Source organism: Capricornis sumatraensis, chromosome 14 (assembly GCF_032405125.1).
Source record: "Capricornis sumatraensis isolate serow.1 chromosome 14, serow.2, whole genome shotgun sequence".
NCBI classification, from domain to species: domain Eukaryota; kingdom Metazoa; phylum Chordata; class Mammalia; order Artiodactyla; family Bovidae; genus Capricornis; species Capricornis sumatraensis.
The window spans coordinates 78,775,553-78,791,913 of NC_091082.1; the positions used below are offsets into that span (position 1 = coordinate 78,775,553).

The 16,361-nt window shown below is 38.3% G+C and overlaps 1 protein-coding gene across 4 annotated transcripts in view; it reads left to right on the forward strand.

The window, feature by feature from the left end:
- The window catches only part of INTS7 (integrator complex subunit 7), a 79,309-nt gene that overhangs the window by 52,642 nt on the left and 10,306 nt on the right, over positions 1 to 16,361 (forward strand). For all 4 annotated transcript variants that reach the window (XM_068985693.1, XM_068985695.1, XM_068985694.1 and 1 more), the window contains 3 exons: positions 10,616 to 10,810; positions 11,413 to 11,516; positions 12,745 to 12,813. In XM_068985693.1, the coding sequence (XP_068841794.1) occupies positions 10,616 to 10,810; positions 11,413 to 11,516; positions 12,745 to 12,813 (368 nt within the window). The remainder of the gene's footprint in view (positions 1 to 10,615; positions 10,811 to 11,412; positions 11,517 to 12,744; positions 12,814 to 16,361) is intronic.

Sequence of the window (16,361 nt, forward strand, 5' to 3'; positions counted from 1 at the left end):
CTCCACCCCATCTCATACCTGGGAGCTACTTACTAGAGTTTCTTATTTTGTAAATAAAGAAGAAATTATCTAGGATGCCAGTATCTCACCTTTTATCCCTCTGTGATGTCTTCCCATTCCAAATTAACAATCAGCCAGCTACTACCATTTCAATTTTTTTTTTCTGCCAAGAAAGAAAGAGGGGTACAGAGAGAGCAGATCCTTAACATTTTCTTGAAACCAGTTCTTTTCCTTAAGTAAGTACCTGTTTCCTAAAATGTGCATTTTATATATTAATGCAAGGACTTTTTCCCCTGAAGAGTGTAAAGTTTGTGTAATCACCATTAAGCATCTTTAAAGTATTGTCACTTGACCTTAAAAATTATATGTATATAGATGGGGCCATAAAACTTTTGGTACCTGTTTTATATTTATCACATAATCTAAAATGTTTTTAATGGTGAGCCATTCAAAGAGAACTGTTGCAAACAGAACAGAGAACAAACAGATGTCACAAGAGACAGACTGTTCAGATAACTGTGGGTGCATATCTTTTGAGGAATGATTTTAGGGGGCTGGGATTGATTGACTGCTGTTTTAAAACAGGCGTATAGGTGTGGCTCCCCTCCATTTTAAGGGGTAGCATTGACTTCTGTGGTTCTCTTCCCTTGACTATCCTGGGAAAAGATTGTTGTTGCCTATATCAGGCTATTAAATACCTCAGAAAATCTAAAAGTATTGTTACTGTCTCTAGTAAGTAGAATTATTTCATTTTCTAGTTGATGTAGAGCAGAAAATTGTTAATCATTTAGTACAGTGAATGATAGGAACTGTGATATAGGCTAACAAAATAGTGAGCCAGGTAGAATTAATATTATGAAAAAATCTTATTGAATACTTAATAGTCCTAATGATTTGTGTGGTATGTGTGTTTAATGAGGTTTGGCAGTAATTAAGAAGTGAATTCCGATATAGGAAGAAAGCAGCCAATTGACAGACAAAAGACCCTTGTCTTAGCCTCTGTTCTGCAATTAACACATTGTGACCTAAGGCAGGTTATTGATCTTCAAATCATCTTTTGATGGAGTTCCTTTATTCAGCAAACTGTAAGCACTTGCTATGTGCCAAACACTGCTTTGAGGATAAAAGAATCAGGAAATAATTCTTCACTTGAGAGTAGTCTCAAGAGGAAGGAAGTATAAGCCTAAACAATCATTTGGAACTTCTCACATTTCTGATTATAAGTACTATACTATCACAGTTTGGGGTGTTTTTTTTTGTTTGTTTTTTTTAAAAGATTTTTAGACAAGTGTGAATTTGATGATAGCTTTCTGTCTTTTTAACAGAGATGATTTGAGTGTGTGCTTAGTTGCTCAGTTGTGTCCAACTCTTTGCAACCCCATGCACTGTTGCCCACCAGGCTCTTCTGTCCATGGGATTTTCCAGACAAGAATGCTGCAGTGGGTTGCCATGCCCTCCTCCAGGGTATCTTCCCCACCCAGGGATCGAACCGAGGTCTCCCACATTGCAGGCAGATTCTTTACATCTGAGCCACCAGGGAATCCCAAGAATACTGGAGTGGGTAGTTCCCTCCTCCAGGGAAACTTTCTGACCCAGGAATCGAACTGGGGTCTCCTGCATTGCAGGTGGATTCTTTACCAGCTGAGCGACCAGGAAAGCCTAGTTGCCCTTTTGTTCCTTGACACATGAAGGAACATGTCAGCTGTGACGATTATGCTTTTTAAACCTTCTTCAACCAAACTAAACAGAAGTTAAGAATTCTGTGCTTGTTGGAGGTGCTATAGCAATGTTGGGTGTCTGATTTCCCAGTAGAGTGATTAATGATAGTTACCTTGCTTCTTAGGAATAAAATTCATAAAAAGTGTTTGTATCAGCTTTCTGTGCTGTGTAACAAATTACCACAAATTTAGTGGCTTAAAACAGGACCCATTTATTGTTTACTGTTTTACCATTTGCATGAGTCAGAAGTCCAGGCATGACTTAACTGGGTTCCCTGCTCATGTTGTCACAGAGTTGCAGTCCAGGTGTCAGCCAGGGCCAGTCTTGTCTGGGACTTGGGTGCAGGGTTCCCTTCTAAACTCATGTAATTGTTGGCAGGATTCATGTCCTCACAGCTGTGAGACTTGTGGAAGCCTCAAGGCCAGAAGGAACATCTCTTACCTTCAAGACTTTGTTTTAATGGACTCACCTGTTGAGGAGTGATCTACCCAGAATAATCTTCCTTTTGATGAGTATAAAGTCAGATCATTAGGGACCTAAATTACATCCTCACAATCTATTACTTTTTCTATATTCCATTAATTAGAAGCAAGTTACAGGTTCTATCCACACTTTAAGGGAGATTACCCAAGTTTTGGAGACTGGGATGGGAGTGGGAAAGCATGATTAGAGGAACCATTTTAGCAATCTGCCTACAGATGGTGGGTCTTTATTTTTTACCTTATTGAATATTGAATAGGTATTATATCTATATATTATATAGGGTGTATAAAGATATCAAATATCCAAGTATAAAGTTATATGCAGAGTACATCATGAGAAATGCTGGGCTGGAGGAAGCACAAACTGGAATCAAGATTGCCGGCAGAAATCTCAATAACCTCAGATATGCAGATGACACCACCCTTCTGGCAGAAAGTGAAGAAGAACTAAAGAGCCTCTTGATGAAAGTGAAAGAAGAGAGTGAAAAAGTTGGCTTAAAGCTCAACATTTAGAAAACGAAGGTCATGGCATCTGGTCCCATCACCTCATGGCAAATAGATGGGGAAACGTGGAAACAGTGGCTGACTTTATATTTTTGGGCTCCAAAATCACTGCAGATGGTGATTGCGGCCATGAAATTAAAAGACGCTTACTCCTTGGAGGAAAGTTATGACCCACCTAGACAGCATATTAAAAAGCAGAGACGTTACTTTGTCAACAAAGGTCCGACTAGTCAGGCTATCATTTTTCCAGTGGTCATGTATGGATGTGAGAGTTGGACTATAAAGAAAGCTGAGTGCTGAAGAATTGATGCTTTTGAACTGTGACTCTTGAGAGTCCCTTGGACTGCAAGGAGATCCAACCAGTCCATCCTAAAGGAGATCAGTCCTGGGTGTTCACTGGAAGGACTGATGTTGAAGCTGAAACTCTAGTACTTTGGCCACCTCATGCGAAGAGTTGACTCATTGGAAAAGACCCTGACGCTGGGAGGGATTGGGGGCAGGAGGAGAAGGGGATGACAGAGGATGAGATGGCTGGATGGCATCAACAACTCGATGAACGTGAGTTTGAGTGAACTCTGGGAGTTAGTGATGGACAGAGAGGCCTGGCATGCTGCAATTCATGGGGTCGCAAAGAGTTGGACATGACTGAGCGACTGAACTGAACTGAACTGAGTGTCATTTATGATTATCACAACTAGGTGTTAACTGGCATTTAGTGGATAAAGGCCAAAGATACTGCTAAACATCCAACAAAGCACAAGACAGCTCCCCTCAAAATTTGAGAGTTATTCCAAAATGTCACTAGTATGCTGAGGTTGAAGACCCTTCTCTAGGGCAGTATACCTCAGTCAAAACTGTGTATCTGCCCGCTGCTCCAATTTAGAAATATGTGAAGATGTTTCTGTTTTTCCCAGTGATAGAGTGGTTGGAGAGACTACTGCTAGCCTAATGGTCATTGACTGGAGATGCTGAATTTTCTGAAATGCTGAGGGTATTCCTGCTCCTATTAAAAGATACTGATCTAAAGTACTGCCTTGGAGTAAAATTGCATAATTATGTGCATCTTCAGTTGACTAGCTGATACCAGGAGTTTTTACATAGTGGTTTTAAATTTACAGTATTTCCAGCAGTGTATAAGAGTTCTTGTTGCTCTACATTTCCCCCATTGGTATGTTCTGGAAGTTATGATTGGAGTAATTAATACAATTAAACTTTATGTATCTGCATATTTGAGTTTTGCTTATTATAGAACATATTAGTTTCAGATGTACAACAGGATTTGATATTTTATCTGTTGTGAAATCACTACAGTAAGTATGGTGATAGTTAAAATCTGTAGCATATATAGTTACTAATTTTTTTTTTTCTTGTGAAGAGGACTTTTAAGATGTACTATCTTAGCAAGTTTCAAATATTCAATATAGTGTTTTTAAAACTTGTTTTTTCTTCCAGTTTTCTTGAGATATAATTGACATAAAACACTGTGTAGTTTAAAGTGTACAACATGATGATCAGTATACATCATGAACTGATTATCATAATGGGATTAGTGACCATCCATGGTCTCATATAAATACATTAAAGAAATAGAGAAAATAGCTTTTTTTCTTGTGGAAAAAACATGTAGGATTTTTTCTTGCTTTTCATATATATCATACATCTTACGTACATTTTATCCTTAGAACTTATGTATAACTGGAATTTTGTACCTTTTGACTACCTTCTTTCAGTTCTCCGCCTGCCCCCACCCCAGTCTTCCACCTCTGGTAGCCACAGATTTGAAATTTTTTTTGTTGATTTGTTAAGTATAATTGACCTATAAAACTTAGTTCCTTATACACAACACACTGATTCAATGTTGGCATCTATTTTAAAATGGTACCGTGATAAGTCTTGGCATCTGTCACCATAAAAATATGGTCATGATTATTGGCTGTTTCTCATGTGGTACATCACATTATCTGTGGCTCGTTTACTTTGTGTCTGATAGTGTATTCCTCTTGGCCTCCCTTGTGTGTTTCACCTTCCCGCCCTCTCCCCTCTGGTAACCACCTCTTCTCTCTGCGACTCTCTTTCTGTCCAGTCTTGTTTACTCACTTGCTTTGTTTTCTAGATGCCATTTATACGTTAAATCATACAGTATTTGTTTTCCTCTGACTTTTTTAGCTTAGCCTAAAGGCCCACCAATGTCATTGCAAATGACAAGATTGCCCTCTTTTATTATGGCTAATATCCCATTGTATAAATGTGTGCTGCATCTCTTTATCCGTTTGTCTATTGATGGGAGCTTAGGTGCCTTCCATATCTTGCCTGTTGTAAGTAAAACTGCAGTGTGACGGTTGCATGTATCTTTTTGAATTAGTGTTCTTGTTTTCTTTGGGTAAAAACGCAAAAGCAAAACTGCTGGAACTTGTGGCTCTATTTTTAATTTTTCGAGGCCCCTTCATACTCTTTTCCATAGTGGCTGCGCCAGTTTACACTCCTGTCAGACGCACACAGTGGTCCCTTTCTTCACATCCTCTCCAACACTTGTTACCTCTGGTCTTGATGATAGCCATTCTGACAGGTGTGAAGTGATATCTCATTGTGGTTTTGATTTTCATTTCCATGATGATTAGTGATGCTGAGGCCATCTATGTGTCTTCTTTGGAAAAATGTCTATTCAGAGCTCTGCCTATTTTTAATCAGAATTTTTTTTTTTGTTACTATTGAGTTGTATGAGTTTTTAAACGTATTTTGGATATTAACCTCTTATTAAATATATGATTTGCAAATATTTCTTTCCACTCAGTAGGTTGTCTTTTCATTTTGTATGTTCTAAATACCAGTCTTTTGTCGGTAATATGAGCTGCACATATCTTTTCATTCACAGTCACTCTAAGAAATGTTTTCCCTTCAAGTCACTACCTTTACCCTCCTCTACAGAAATCACTTTAGGTTTCTAAAATTATAGATTAGTCTTGCCTTGTTTTTCATCATCATTTAAGAAATCATGCAGTATTGGACTTGATTATAGCTTCTTTACTCAGCTTTATATTTATGTGATACAGTAATGGTATCTGTTACATATTACAGTAGTTTGTTCATTTCATATCATCATGATATCTTTTGGATGACTTGTAACAGTCTGTTTATCTTTTATTTTTGATCAGCATTTGAGTTATTTCCAGGATGGGGCTGTTTAAGGTAATTTCACTATTAACTTTCTTTGCACATCTTTTGGTAGAAGTGTGCATATATCCTGGATGGTGTTATATGTTTAAGTTCAGCTTTAATAAATACTGCCAAAAAGTTGCCTGTGGTGGTTTCCAGTTTATACTCCTATCAGTATAAGTGCCTTTGGGGGTTCACAGTACTTCTTGAATATATGGCTTGACTTTGGTCAGTTATGGAACATTTGCCATTATCTCTTCAGCCAATGACTCCAAGTACCCCTTTGTTAATTCTTTTTACCAAGTCTCGACTCTCTCTCCATTCTCTTCTGTATGTTTTGCCTTTTTATCTCTCCATACCTAGTTCAATATTTTCTTCTGGCCTGTCTTCCATTCCCATAATTCTCACTTACATTGTATCTAATTCATATATTAAACTCATTCATTAAGTTCTTTTTTTTTAACTCATTCATTAAGTTCTTAATTTCATTTATTGTGTTTTTCCAGTTTCAAAATTTCCATTTAATTATTTTATATTTTGTAGTTCTTCTTTAGGATCCTCTATCTTGTCATTGAAATTCTTTAATATGCTAATTATAGTTATCTTGAAATTCATATATGTCCATTATCTGAATCTATTACAGTTTGTGTCTTTGACACTTTTTCCCCCCTCTTGGTTTGAGGAATTTCGTCTTTGTTGTATGCTCAGTTATTTTTTATTTAGTTTTGGACAGTGAGTGTGAAAATTATAGTAATTATATTATCTTTGCTTTTGGAGGGCAGTTAGGCTCTGGGCAGATTACTTAATCCAACCAAGGATTGAGCTAATTCAAAGCTAAGCTTCAGTCCTTGGAAAAATCAGTCTATTTTTGGTTCTCCTGACTGCTAGAGTATAGCTCTTTGAAGTTACAGACAAAAGCCTGAAATGTTTTCCACAGCCCTCTTCTTAGTTTTGTGAGACTGATGAAAGCTCTGTTCAGCTTCTCTGACTGCTGGGAGCAGATTTCAAATTAGCAGATATTACCAAATGTCAGTCTTACCTCCTTGAATTGCCCACTTCTCTGTGATTTTGGTTCCTTGTTGCTTATAGCTCTTTAGTGTTTTCAGATAGATGTTTATAACATTTTATTCATTTTTCCATTTGCTCTTAACAGGCTGGCTGGTTTAAGACTATTTAGTCTAGCATTCCCTTAAACTTGGCTTATTCTTTCAAAAACTGAGCTTATATTAAGTAAAATATAGTCACAAGAAGACAAATATTGTATGATTCCACTTAACTGAAAGTGGTCAGATTCATAGAAACAGAAAATAAGTGGAGAAGACACTGGCACCCCACTCCAGTACTCTTGCCTAGAAAACCCCATGGACAGAGGACCTGGCAGGCTATAGTCCATGGGGTTGCAAGAGTCGGACATGACTTAGCAACTAAACCATCCACCACCTCAAAGTGAATATATGCCTAAAGATAACATGTGAAAAGGATATTTGCCATATACTAGCAAGTTTTTTGGGGGGATGGTGGGAGTCAAGAAAGACTTGGGGTTATTTTGTCATCACCTTCCATTTTATACTTATTTATAATGACCATTATTTTTACTAATACTGTAAAACTATGAAAAATGAATAAAATGAATAAAATACTAAAAATACTAAAAGTTTACCAAAAAAGTACGATGGTGGTTACTAGGGGCTTTAAGTCCATCACTGTGGCTCATTCTTGGTTGTTCCGTGTTCTTTATCACAATGTATAATAAATATTTTAAACTGAGTTTATCAAGTAGCTTTACTTTCAGCCACATTGGGAGTTTTCTTTTAGCTGATCCATGTAGAAATCAGGATATGAACCACAAGTCAGAAATTCTGTGAAGCAGTATTATATGTGTGTTTAACACAGATTTAACTCTTATGTTTAGGCTTTACTTTTTTTTTTTTTTTTTTTTGAGAAAGAAGTGCCAACCCACTCCAGTATTCTTGCCTGCAGAATCCCATGGATGGAGGAGCCTGGTGGGCTACAGTTCATGGGGTCTCACAGAGCTGGACATGATTAAAGTAACTCAGCACTAGCACTTAGGCTTTTTTAAAAAAAGTCAAGAAAACAAAAAACAAGAATGAAGAAAAAAATAAGCTATTTCAATAATAGGGAAGCAAAATAGCAGTTTAAATAGTGAGCAGTTTTTCTCCATTAGCTTGTACCCCAGAGTGAGCAGTAGAGAAGAGCTCTGAGTTTGCTCTTTTTTCACCAGTGTTAAATTTACTGGAGGTGATTCTTGATAAATTTTCAAGAATAATTGTGATTATATACAATTTTTGCTTTACCTGCTGACCTTACAAACCCACTTCTATTTAAACTTTAGCCCCAGCATAAAGAAAAGTAAATAATATTCCTTTTATTCCTCATTGGCATTGTTCATCATGCTATAGTCTAAATTTTATTTTTGTCTGTTTTTCTGTCTTTCATGGATGATACTACCTTTTTAAAGTCTTCGACCTCTAGCACAAGTTTAGCCTTTCTGTATTGTTTTTGAACATGCATACTATATCTAGCGTATTTTTCCTTCGGTATACCACAGTCTAAGATGCACAGTAACTTGCAAACTTGCCATCTTATGTCATCAATCAAATATTTCTTGTTAGTCAGAAATAAATCCAGGCTAACAGTAAATCTTTCTCATTATAACTACATCTTTCTTTGCTGTCAGTTTTATAATGAATGTTAGGACAATGTTGTAAATTTTTTTGCCTGATAAGATGGTCTGCACTGTATATAACAGTATCTTATACCTACTTGTGTTTCTGACCCTTCTAAAGTTACTGACAAGCAATAAATTAAAAATAGCAAGTAGGAACATAAGAGGCAGAGGGAAGCAAATCAGATCTCCAAGAAATTAAAAACAATTGAAATAGTCTCTTTTACATCCTAATCTGTACTGTTTCACAGTTAGAATAAAACATCCCAAAAGTTTGAAAACCACAGAATTCGATACATTGATTACAGTTATTACCTCTAGCTTATATAATTTTATATAGAGGTAGCTTTGCAATCTGAGAGGGATACTATAGCAGTATACATTCTTGTAAAGGATATAGGAAGTGGCTATTTCCTAGAGTAAAATACAAATGCTGCCAAGTAATAAAACTTACCATTTGACACTTAAGACCAGAGAGAACCTCACAGAGGTCAATATGTGATACTTGGACAGATGTATAATATTGTAACTGAATTCTGGAACCTCAAGTCACATACCTTGAGGTTCCAGAATTGAAAATTTAAAGGTCCAGAATTAAGCAGCTGCTGCGGCTGCTGCTAAGTCGCTTCAGTTGTGTCCGACTCTGTGTGACCCCTTAGATGGCACCCCACCAGGCTCCTCCGTCCATGGGATTTTCTAGGCAAGAGTACTGGAGTGGGGTGCCATTGCCTTCTCCAGAATTAAGCAGACTCTCCAGCTAAAAGAATAGTATGAGGTACTAAGAAACAGCATCCACATGTTTTAAGTGAGTCATGTCAGAGAAGAGAATTAATGTCATTGTACTTTCTTTGTTGTTAAATTAATGTATTTTTAATATGCCTTTTGTTGAAAGCACCATGCCAGTTTCTCCCCTAGGGCAGTTGATAAATAGCTAAAGGTTGTCTTAGTTCTCTGTCTACACTGACTTGACTTAAATTCTTGGCCTCCTTTACCTAGCTGATGCTGCTCTTTGCTGTTTAAGACTAATCCCTGACTTTTCTCCATTCTCATTGAAACTTGTGTGTTATAACCTATTCCTTGGTAGCCTCTCTGTGCATTCTAAATGTCTAATGAGAAATTCTCTTTAAAATTAATCTGGGCTTGAGACTTTGCTTCCAGTGGTTAAAAATCTACCTGCCAATGCAGGGGACCAGGTTTGACCCCTGATCTGAGAAGATCCCACATGCCACGAGGCAGCTAAGCCTGTGCGCCAGGACTCCTGAGCCAGAGCTCTGGAGCCCATGAGCCCTAGAACCCGTGCTCTGCAACAGAAGCCACTACAGTGAGGAGCTCATGCACTGCAACTAGAGAGTGGCCCCTGCTCGCCAGGGAGAGCCCACGCGCAGCAACAAAGACCCAGTGCAGCCAGAAATAAACAAATTTTTTAAAATTAATAAATAAGTAAAATAAAGTTGACCTGGACTAGTCATGGAAAGAAGCAGCCATGAGGCAACATGCTTTGTTTGTTGTTGTTGAAACTGCCTTTCTACCACGTTTAAAACATAATCCAGAACTTTGCCTGTTGTTTGCAGGCCCCACATAATCTGGCTGTCCCTTGCCTCAGCTCTACCAGCAACGTCCTTTTTAAGCAGTGACTAACAGTATAATTCTCCTGCCCTTACCTTCCTTTTCTCCCCACTCCCACCTTTTAACAATTCTGCTAATGATTCCAGCATGAAAATTTCAGGTTAGAAGGGTAGGAATGTAATAAGGGAATCTGGAGAGAGTGGTAATGTCCATGAAGCACCCTTTATATGCAATCTTACTGGTGACAGTGTAGCTGATCCATGTGTTGTAAGATCTTGGCAAATGTAGGAAGGAAGGATCCTCAGGGTTGATGGAACCCAGATTTTCAGAGTGCCGCTAATAACAGTGTCTTCCTTTCTGTATTACGTCCTCCCGTTATAAGTGTTTATCCATCACTGTTAGAACTGTTGGTCTTTTGCACAGACTACGACAAATACTTTGCCCTTCACCATCTTCCTTTTATGTTTACTTTGTCTTAAATATATCTTTTTTTTTTATTCCCCAGGCTGCCAGTACACCACTGAATCCTTTAAGTTTTCAGTGTGAATTTGTAAAGCTCAGGATCGACCTTCTGCAAGCCTTCTCCCAACTTATCTGTACTTGTAATAGCCTCAAGACAAGCCCCCCACCTGCAATCGCCACAACTATCGCCATGACCTTAGGGAATGACCTTCAGCGGTGTGGTCGCATCTCCAATCAGGCATGTCTTAACTGTATTTTCAGGGCAGTTTTTATGTACACTTTAGAGATTTTTGAAGTTAGTTGTGAGATCAAAAACATTGTGAAATTTAGTTATTTATTTATTTATTTTTACATTGTGAAATTTAGAAATCAGTGGTTTGACTCATAGGCAACAGCAAATGCTTATAAACTCATCTGTCTTGCAAAACACAAGCTACGAAAGCTTATTAAAATGACAAAATGATTGATGATACCTCACTCCATGCTATATATTTATATAAGAGAAAGGACATACATTTTAAAGAAACTTTGGGATGTTCACAGCTATTATTTATTTTAGTAGAACTTTGAAGAAGCTAAAAATGCAGTGGTTTTTGTTTCTATACGTGGTATGTAAATTATTATAATCTTATGCCCATTTGTGGTTTCATTTGCCACCTTTGTTAATTCTCAACAGTTTATAAAACTGAGTGAACTGAAAATGAAAAAGAGTTGAAATATTTTTTGCATTTTTTAATTGTTTGAGGATTTTTTCCTTAGGTTTCAGTTTTTGTGTTATTTACACAGTAAGGATAGCATGTTTGTTTATTTATCATAATTTATATTTTTCCTTCTTTATAGATGAAGCTGTCCATGGAAGAATTCCGAAGCCTTGCTTCCCGATATGGGGATCTTTATCAGGCATCTTTTGATGCTGATTCGGCAACTTTGAGGAATGTAGAACTGTATCCTAAACTTGCCTGATATTTCTTGTTCATCGGAAGTATTCTTTTAAATGTAGGATAAATACTTCAGATATGCGTAACTAAAATATACATTAGATAACCCTACAGATTTACAATGTTAAAGTCGCTCAGTCACGTCCGACTCTCTGCGACCCCATGGACTGTATAGTCCATGGAATTCTCCAGGCCAGAATACTGGAGTGGGTGGCCATTCCCTTCTCCTGGGCATCTTCCCAACCCAGGGATTGAACCCAGGTCTCCCGCATTGCAGGTGGATTCTTTACTAGTTGAGCCACCAGGGAAGCTCATAAATCTACTGTAAGTAATGATTTTCTTTTTTTGAAATCTAGTATGAATGGTATAATTATACTTTTCTTTTTCAACCAAGCTTTTTAAAAGGTGGTGACTCAATGGTGGGTGGTCGTTCTCCCTCTTGAGAAAAGCATCCAAAACCAAGGTCTGATCAGTGTTGAGGTCTTTGTGCTCACTTAAGTTACAGAACATTTTTGCACCAGAGGGCCATTTTGTCTCTTGCCTCACCTTCTTTTCTTCACAGCTAACAACCCTAGATTCCATCACCTTTATTAGTGATATATTCAGTTGTTTCAGTCATCACTTTTGTTCCTTAAGCCATCTTTAGTTCTCCATATTTTTTTATTAGCAGCCTTAGATCCTTTTTGAAAAGAGTAAAGAGATACACTGATTTTTAGTTGTAGGACCTATAAATCAATAATTTCTGGCAATTTGGCTTACCTGATAGAAAACCTAATGAATGCTATTGACTCTCTCCCCTGAAAAATGCATATGTGCACATACCCTCCCAAAGTTTGCATACCATTTCAGGAGGGTTAACAGATCCCTCCCAGCCTAGGAATCTCCAGGGTAACCACTGTACAGACCCTTATTGTGGTGGTGGTTTTTAACTTTTATCAGTGAAACGCCTGTATCTAAGATAAAGAGCTTTTGTGAGTGAATCACAGATCCTGTTGCTTGGATTCCTCTTTTCCAACATGAACCTCTGAAGCACCCTTCCTGGAACTATTACAGACAACATATATCCCTTAAAAGGAAAAAAAACAAAACCACCACAGACTGTTTGAATCAGTAACATAGTTACCTTCACCAAGAATATGGTGATTTTCATCTTGCCTTATTTAATATTCAAATGTAAAGTCTGTAGTACATTTCTCTATTATCATGTATAACGTATAACCTTAACATAATTCAGACAGCAGCAGAGCTGTTTACTGATATCTCATGCAATTGAAGCCCTCATTTTGGACCCAGAATCAGCAAGGTATTTTTTTTTAAGGCTTTCACTTTTAAAAAAATATTTACGATTTATTTGGCTTTCAGGCCTTCATTGTAGTGTGCAGTATCTTTGTTGCATCCTGTGGGATCTTTTGTTATGGTGTCCGGACTCTCTGGTTGAGCATGCAGGCTCAGTAGTCATGGCCTTTGGGTGTCTCTCGTTGTGGCACGTGGGCTCTGGAGCTCGCAGGCTCAGTAGTTGTGGCCTTGGGCGTCTCTCATTGTGGCATGTGGATTCTGGAGCTCGCAGGCTCAGTAGTCGTGATGTGCAGGCTGAGTCGCTCTGCGGCAAGTGGAATCTTAGTTCCCCAACCAGGGATCGAACCCATGTCCCCTGCTTCTCAGTATATTATCAATGAAGTATTCTATTTTTTTAATTATTATTTTTTTATGAAAGGATGTCTATTATAATATATATTTATTTTTTGAACTTTAACTTTTTATTTTGTATTGGGGTATAGCTGATGAACAATGTTGTGGTAGTTTCAGGTGAACAGCAAAGGGACTCAGCTATACATGTACATGTAGCCATTGTCCCCCAAGCCCTGCTTCCATCCAGGCTGGCACATAACACTGAGTAGAATTCCATGTGTTATGCAGTAGGTCTTTATTGCTTATCCGTTTTGAAGACAGCAGTGTGCACATGACCTTCCCAAACTCCCTAACTATGCCTTCCCCCCAACCCCCAGCAACCATAAGTTTGTTTTCTAAGTCTGAGTCTCTTTCTGTTTTATAAGTTCATTTGTATCATTTCTTTTTAGATTCCACATATAATGGATATCATATGATAATACTCCTTCTCTGTCTGACTTACTTCACTCAGTGTGACACCCTTCAGGTCCATGTTGCTGCAGATGGCATTATTTCATTCTATTTAACCGCTGAGTAGTATTCCACTGTATATATACCGCACCTGTATCCATTCTTCTGTCGATAGACATTTAGATTGTTTCCATGTCTTGGCTATTTAAACAAAGCATTTTAAATTTCTCTATCCTAAAGCATTGACTTAACCATTTTTTTTTCTAAGCAGTATCAAAATCCTGGCCTTCTGTTTTGAAGTCCTGTCTACTCTCAGACTAGGCCAGTTGGCTATTTTTTTCCCATTTACCTGATTCATTCCAAATTTTTTAGAATACTGTGTGAGAGAAAATCTCCATGACCTTGAGGTCAGCAAGGACACAGATAGCAGTTACCATCAAGAAAAATTTGTTTAATTGGATTTAAAATTTTAAACTTCTGCTCTTTGAAAAATGCCACTAAGAAAATGAAAAGATAGGTTGCAGGGTGAAAATATTCTCAAACATACTCTGTCAAAGTTCTTCTGTTCAGAATATTAAGGAAACCATACAACTCAAGATAACCCAATTTTTGAGAACTGACAAGATTTTTTTTTTAGATTTTATTTGTTTATTTAGCTGTGCTGGGTTCTCGTTGCTGCTCAGGCTTGTCTGTAGTCGGGGCGAGCGGGGGTCCTCTCCAGGTGTGGTGTGTGGGCTTCTCATGGAGGAGGCTTCTCTTGTTGCGGAGCACGGGCTGTAGGCGCTCGGGCTTCAGTAGTCACAGCTCCTGGGCTCTAGAGCACAGGCTCAGTAACTGGGGGGCACGGGCTTAGTTGCTCCACGACCTGTGGGATCTTCCTGGATCAGGGATCGAAGCTGTGTCCCCTGCATTGGCAGGTGGATTCTTTAGCCCTGGGCCACCAGAAAAGCTCTTGACAAGAGATTTGACGAGACACTTCAAAAAAGAAGACATATTAATGTCCAATAACCACATGACAAGACGCTTAGTATCATTAAATATCAGGAAAATGCAAATTAAAATCACAGTGAGATAAACTTATACCCACTAGAATAGCTAAAATTAAAAAGCCCTATAATGCCAAGTATTAATTAGTTGTGGAAGAGCTTGAATTCATATATTGTTGGGACTACAAAATGATTTAGCCACTTTGAAAACTGTTTGGCAGTTACCATATGACCACCAGTTCTATGCCTGCTTACTTAAGAGAAAAACATATTTTTACAGAGACCTATACACAGATTTTCTTAGCAGCTTTATTTATAACAACAAAAACTGGAAGGAGGCAAATATGTCAAAAGACGAGTGAGCAAATAAATTGTAGTATTTCCATACAGTGGAATATTCAGTCAGTTCAGTCACTTAGTCATGTCCAACGCTTTGCGACCCCATGGACTGCAGCATGCCAGGCCTCCCTGTCCATCACCAACTCCCAGAGCTTGCTCAAACTTAACGTCCATCGAGTCAGTGATGCCATCCAGCTATCTCATCCTCTGTCATCCTGTTCTCCTCCTGCCCCCCAATCCCTCCCTAGATCAGGGTCTTTTCCAGTGAGTCAGCTCTTTGCATCAGGTGGCCAAAGTACTGGAGTTACTGGAGTTTCAGCTTCAGCATCAGTCCTTCCAGTGAACACCCAGGACTGATCTCCCTTAGGATGGACTGGTTGGATCTCCTTGCAGTCCAAGGGACTCTCAAGAGTGTTCTCTTAACACCACAGTTCAAATGCATCAATTCTTTAGCACTCAGCTTTCTTTATAGTCCAACTCTCACATCCATACATGACTGGAAGAACCATAGCCTTGACTAGACGGACCTTTGTCAGCAAAGCAATGTCTCTGCTTTTTAATATGCTGTCTGGGTTGGTCATAGCTTTTCTTCCAAGGAGTAAGCATCTTTTAATTTCATGGCTGCAGTCACCATCTGCAGTGGTTACTGGGGGCCAAAGGTAGGGATCTGACTAGGAAAGGTGCATTTTTGTGATTTTGTAACATATCTTAGTAAAATTTATTTTTAAGTAAAGGAATACTCCTTTTGTATTGAAGGTGGAGCAATGTATTCTGGGTTTTTACCCTTTTATTAGGTCACTTTGTCAAAGACTTTAAAATCATCATGCTTAATTGTGTGGGGTAGTTTTCCTTAAAGTCCGTCATATAAATGAGGTTTGGTTCTTGTCTTAATGCAACTTAAGATGCAGTACAGAGTAGGGAACAAAGCTTAGGAGCCAGCTGGATACTCATGCGCTTACAGCTAGGAGTGAGTCAGTCCCTTAAGACTCACTCCTAGCTGTATGAATACAGACATGTGATTTCATCTCCCTGAGCCTCTTATGTGTAAACTATAGGTAAGTAATGATGCCTGTCTCTTAAGAGTGGTTGTGTTGGTTAAGTGAAAAACCTCTATAAAGTACCTAGTTGAAGTACCTTGCGCATAGTAGGCATTAAAAGGATAATAAGGGAGTGATAAGAGTAGTATTAACACAACATAGTTACCTGTATTGCATTTTCTGATAGCCCTGTTGAAGTTCAGTTAGAATGCAGTTTTGCCACCTCTTCTCATTTAGAAATACTTCCAAAAATATCTCTGGGTTTGAGGCAGTAGAGAGAAAACTGAAGAAATCTGGATAAAACTTTTTCTAGCATGTTCCATATGGTAGCTCTCTGCTGACCATTCTTGAGCATTTCACCTGCTTGCTTTGGATTCATGCCATTTTCCCAGCTGTGAATGCCCTCCACA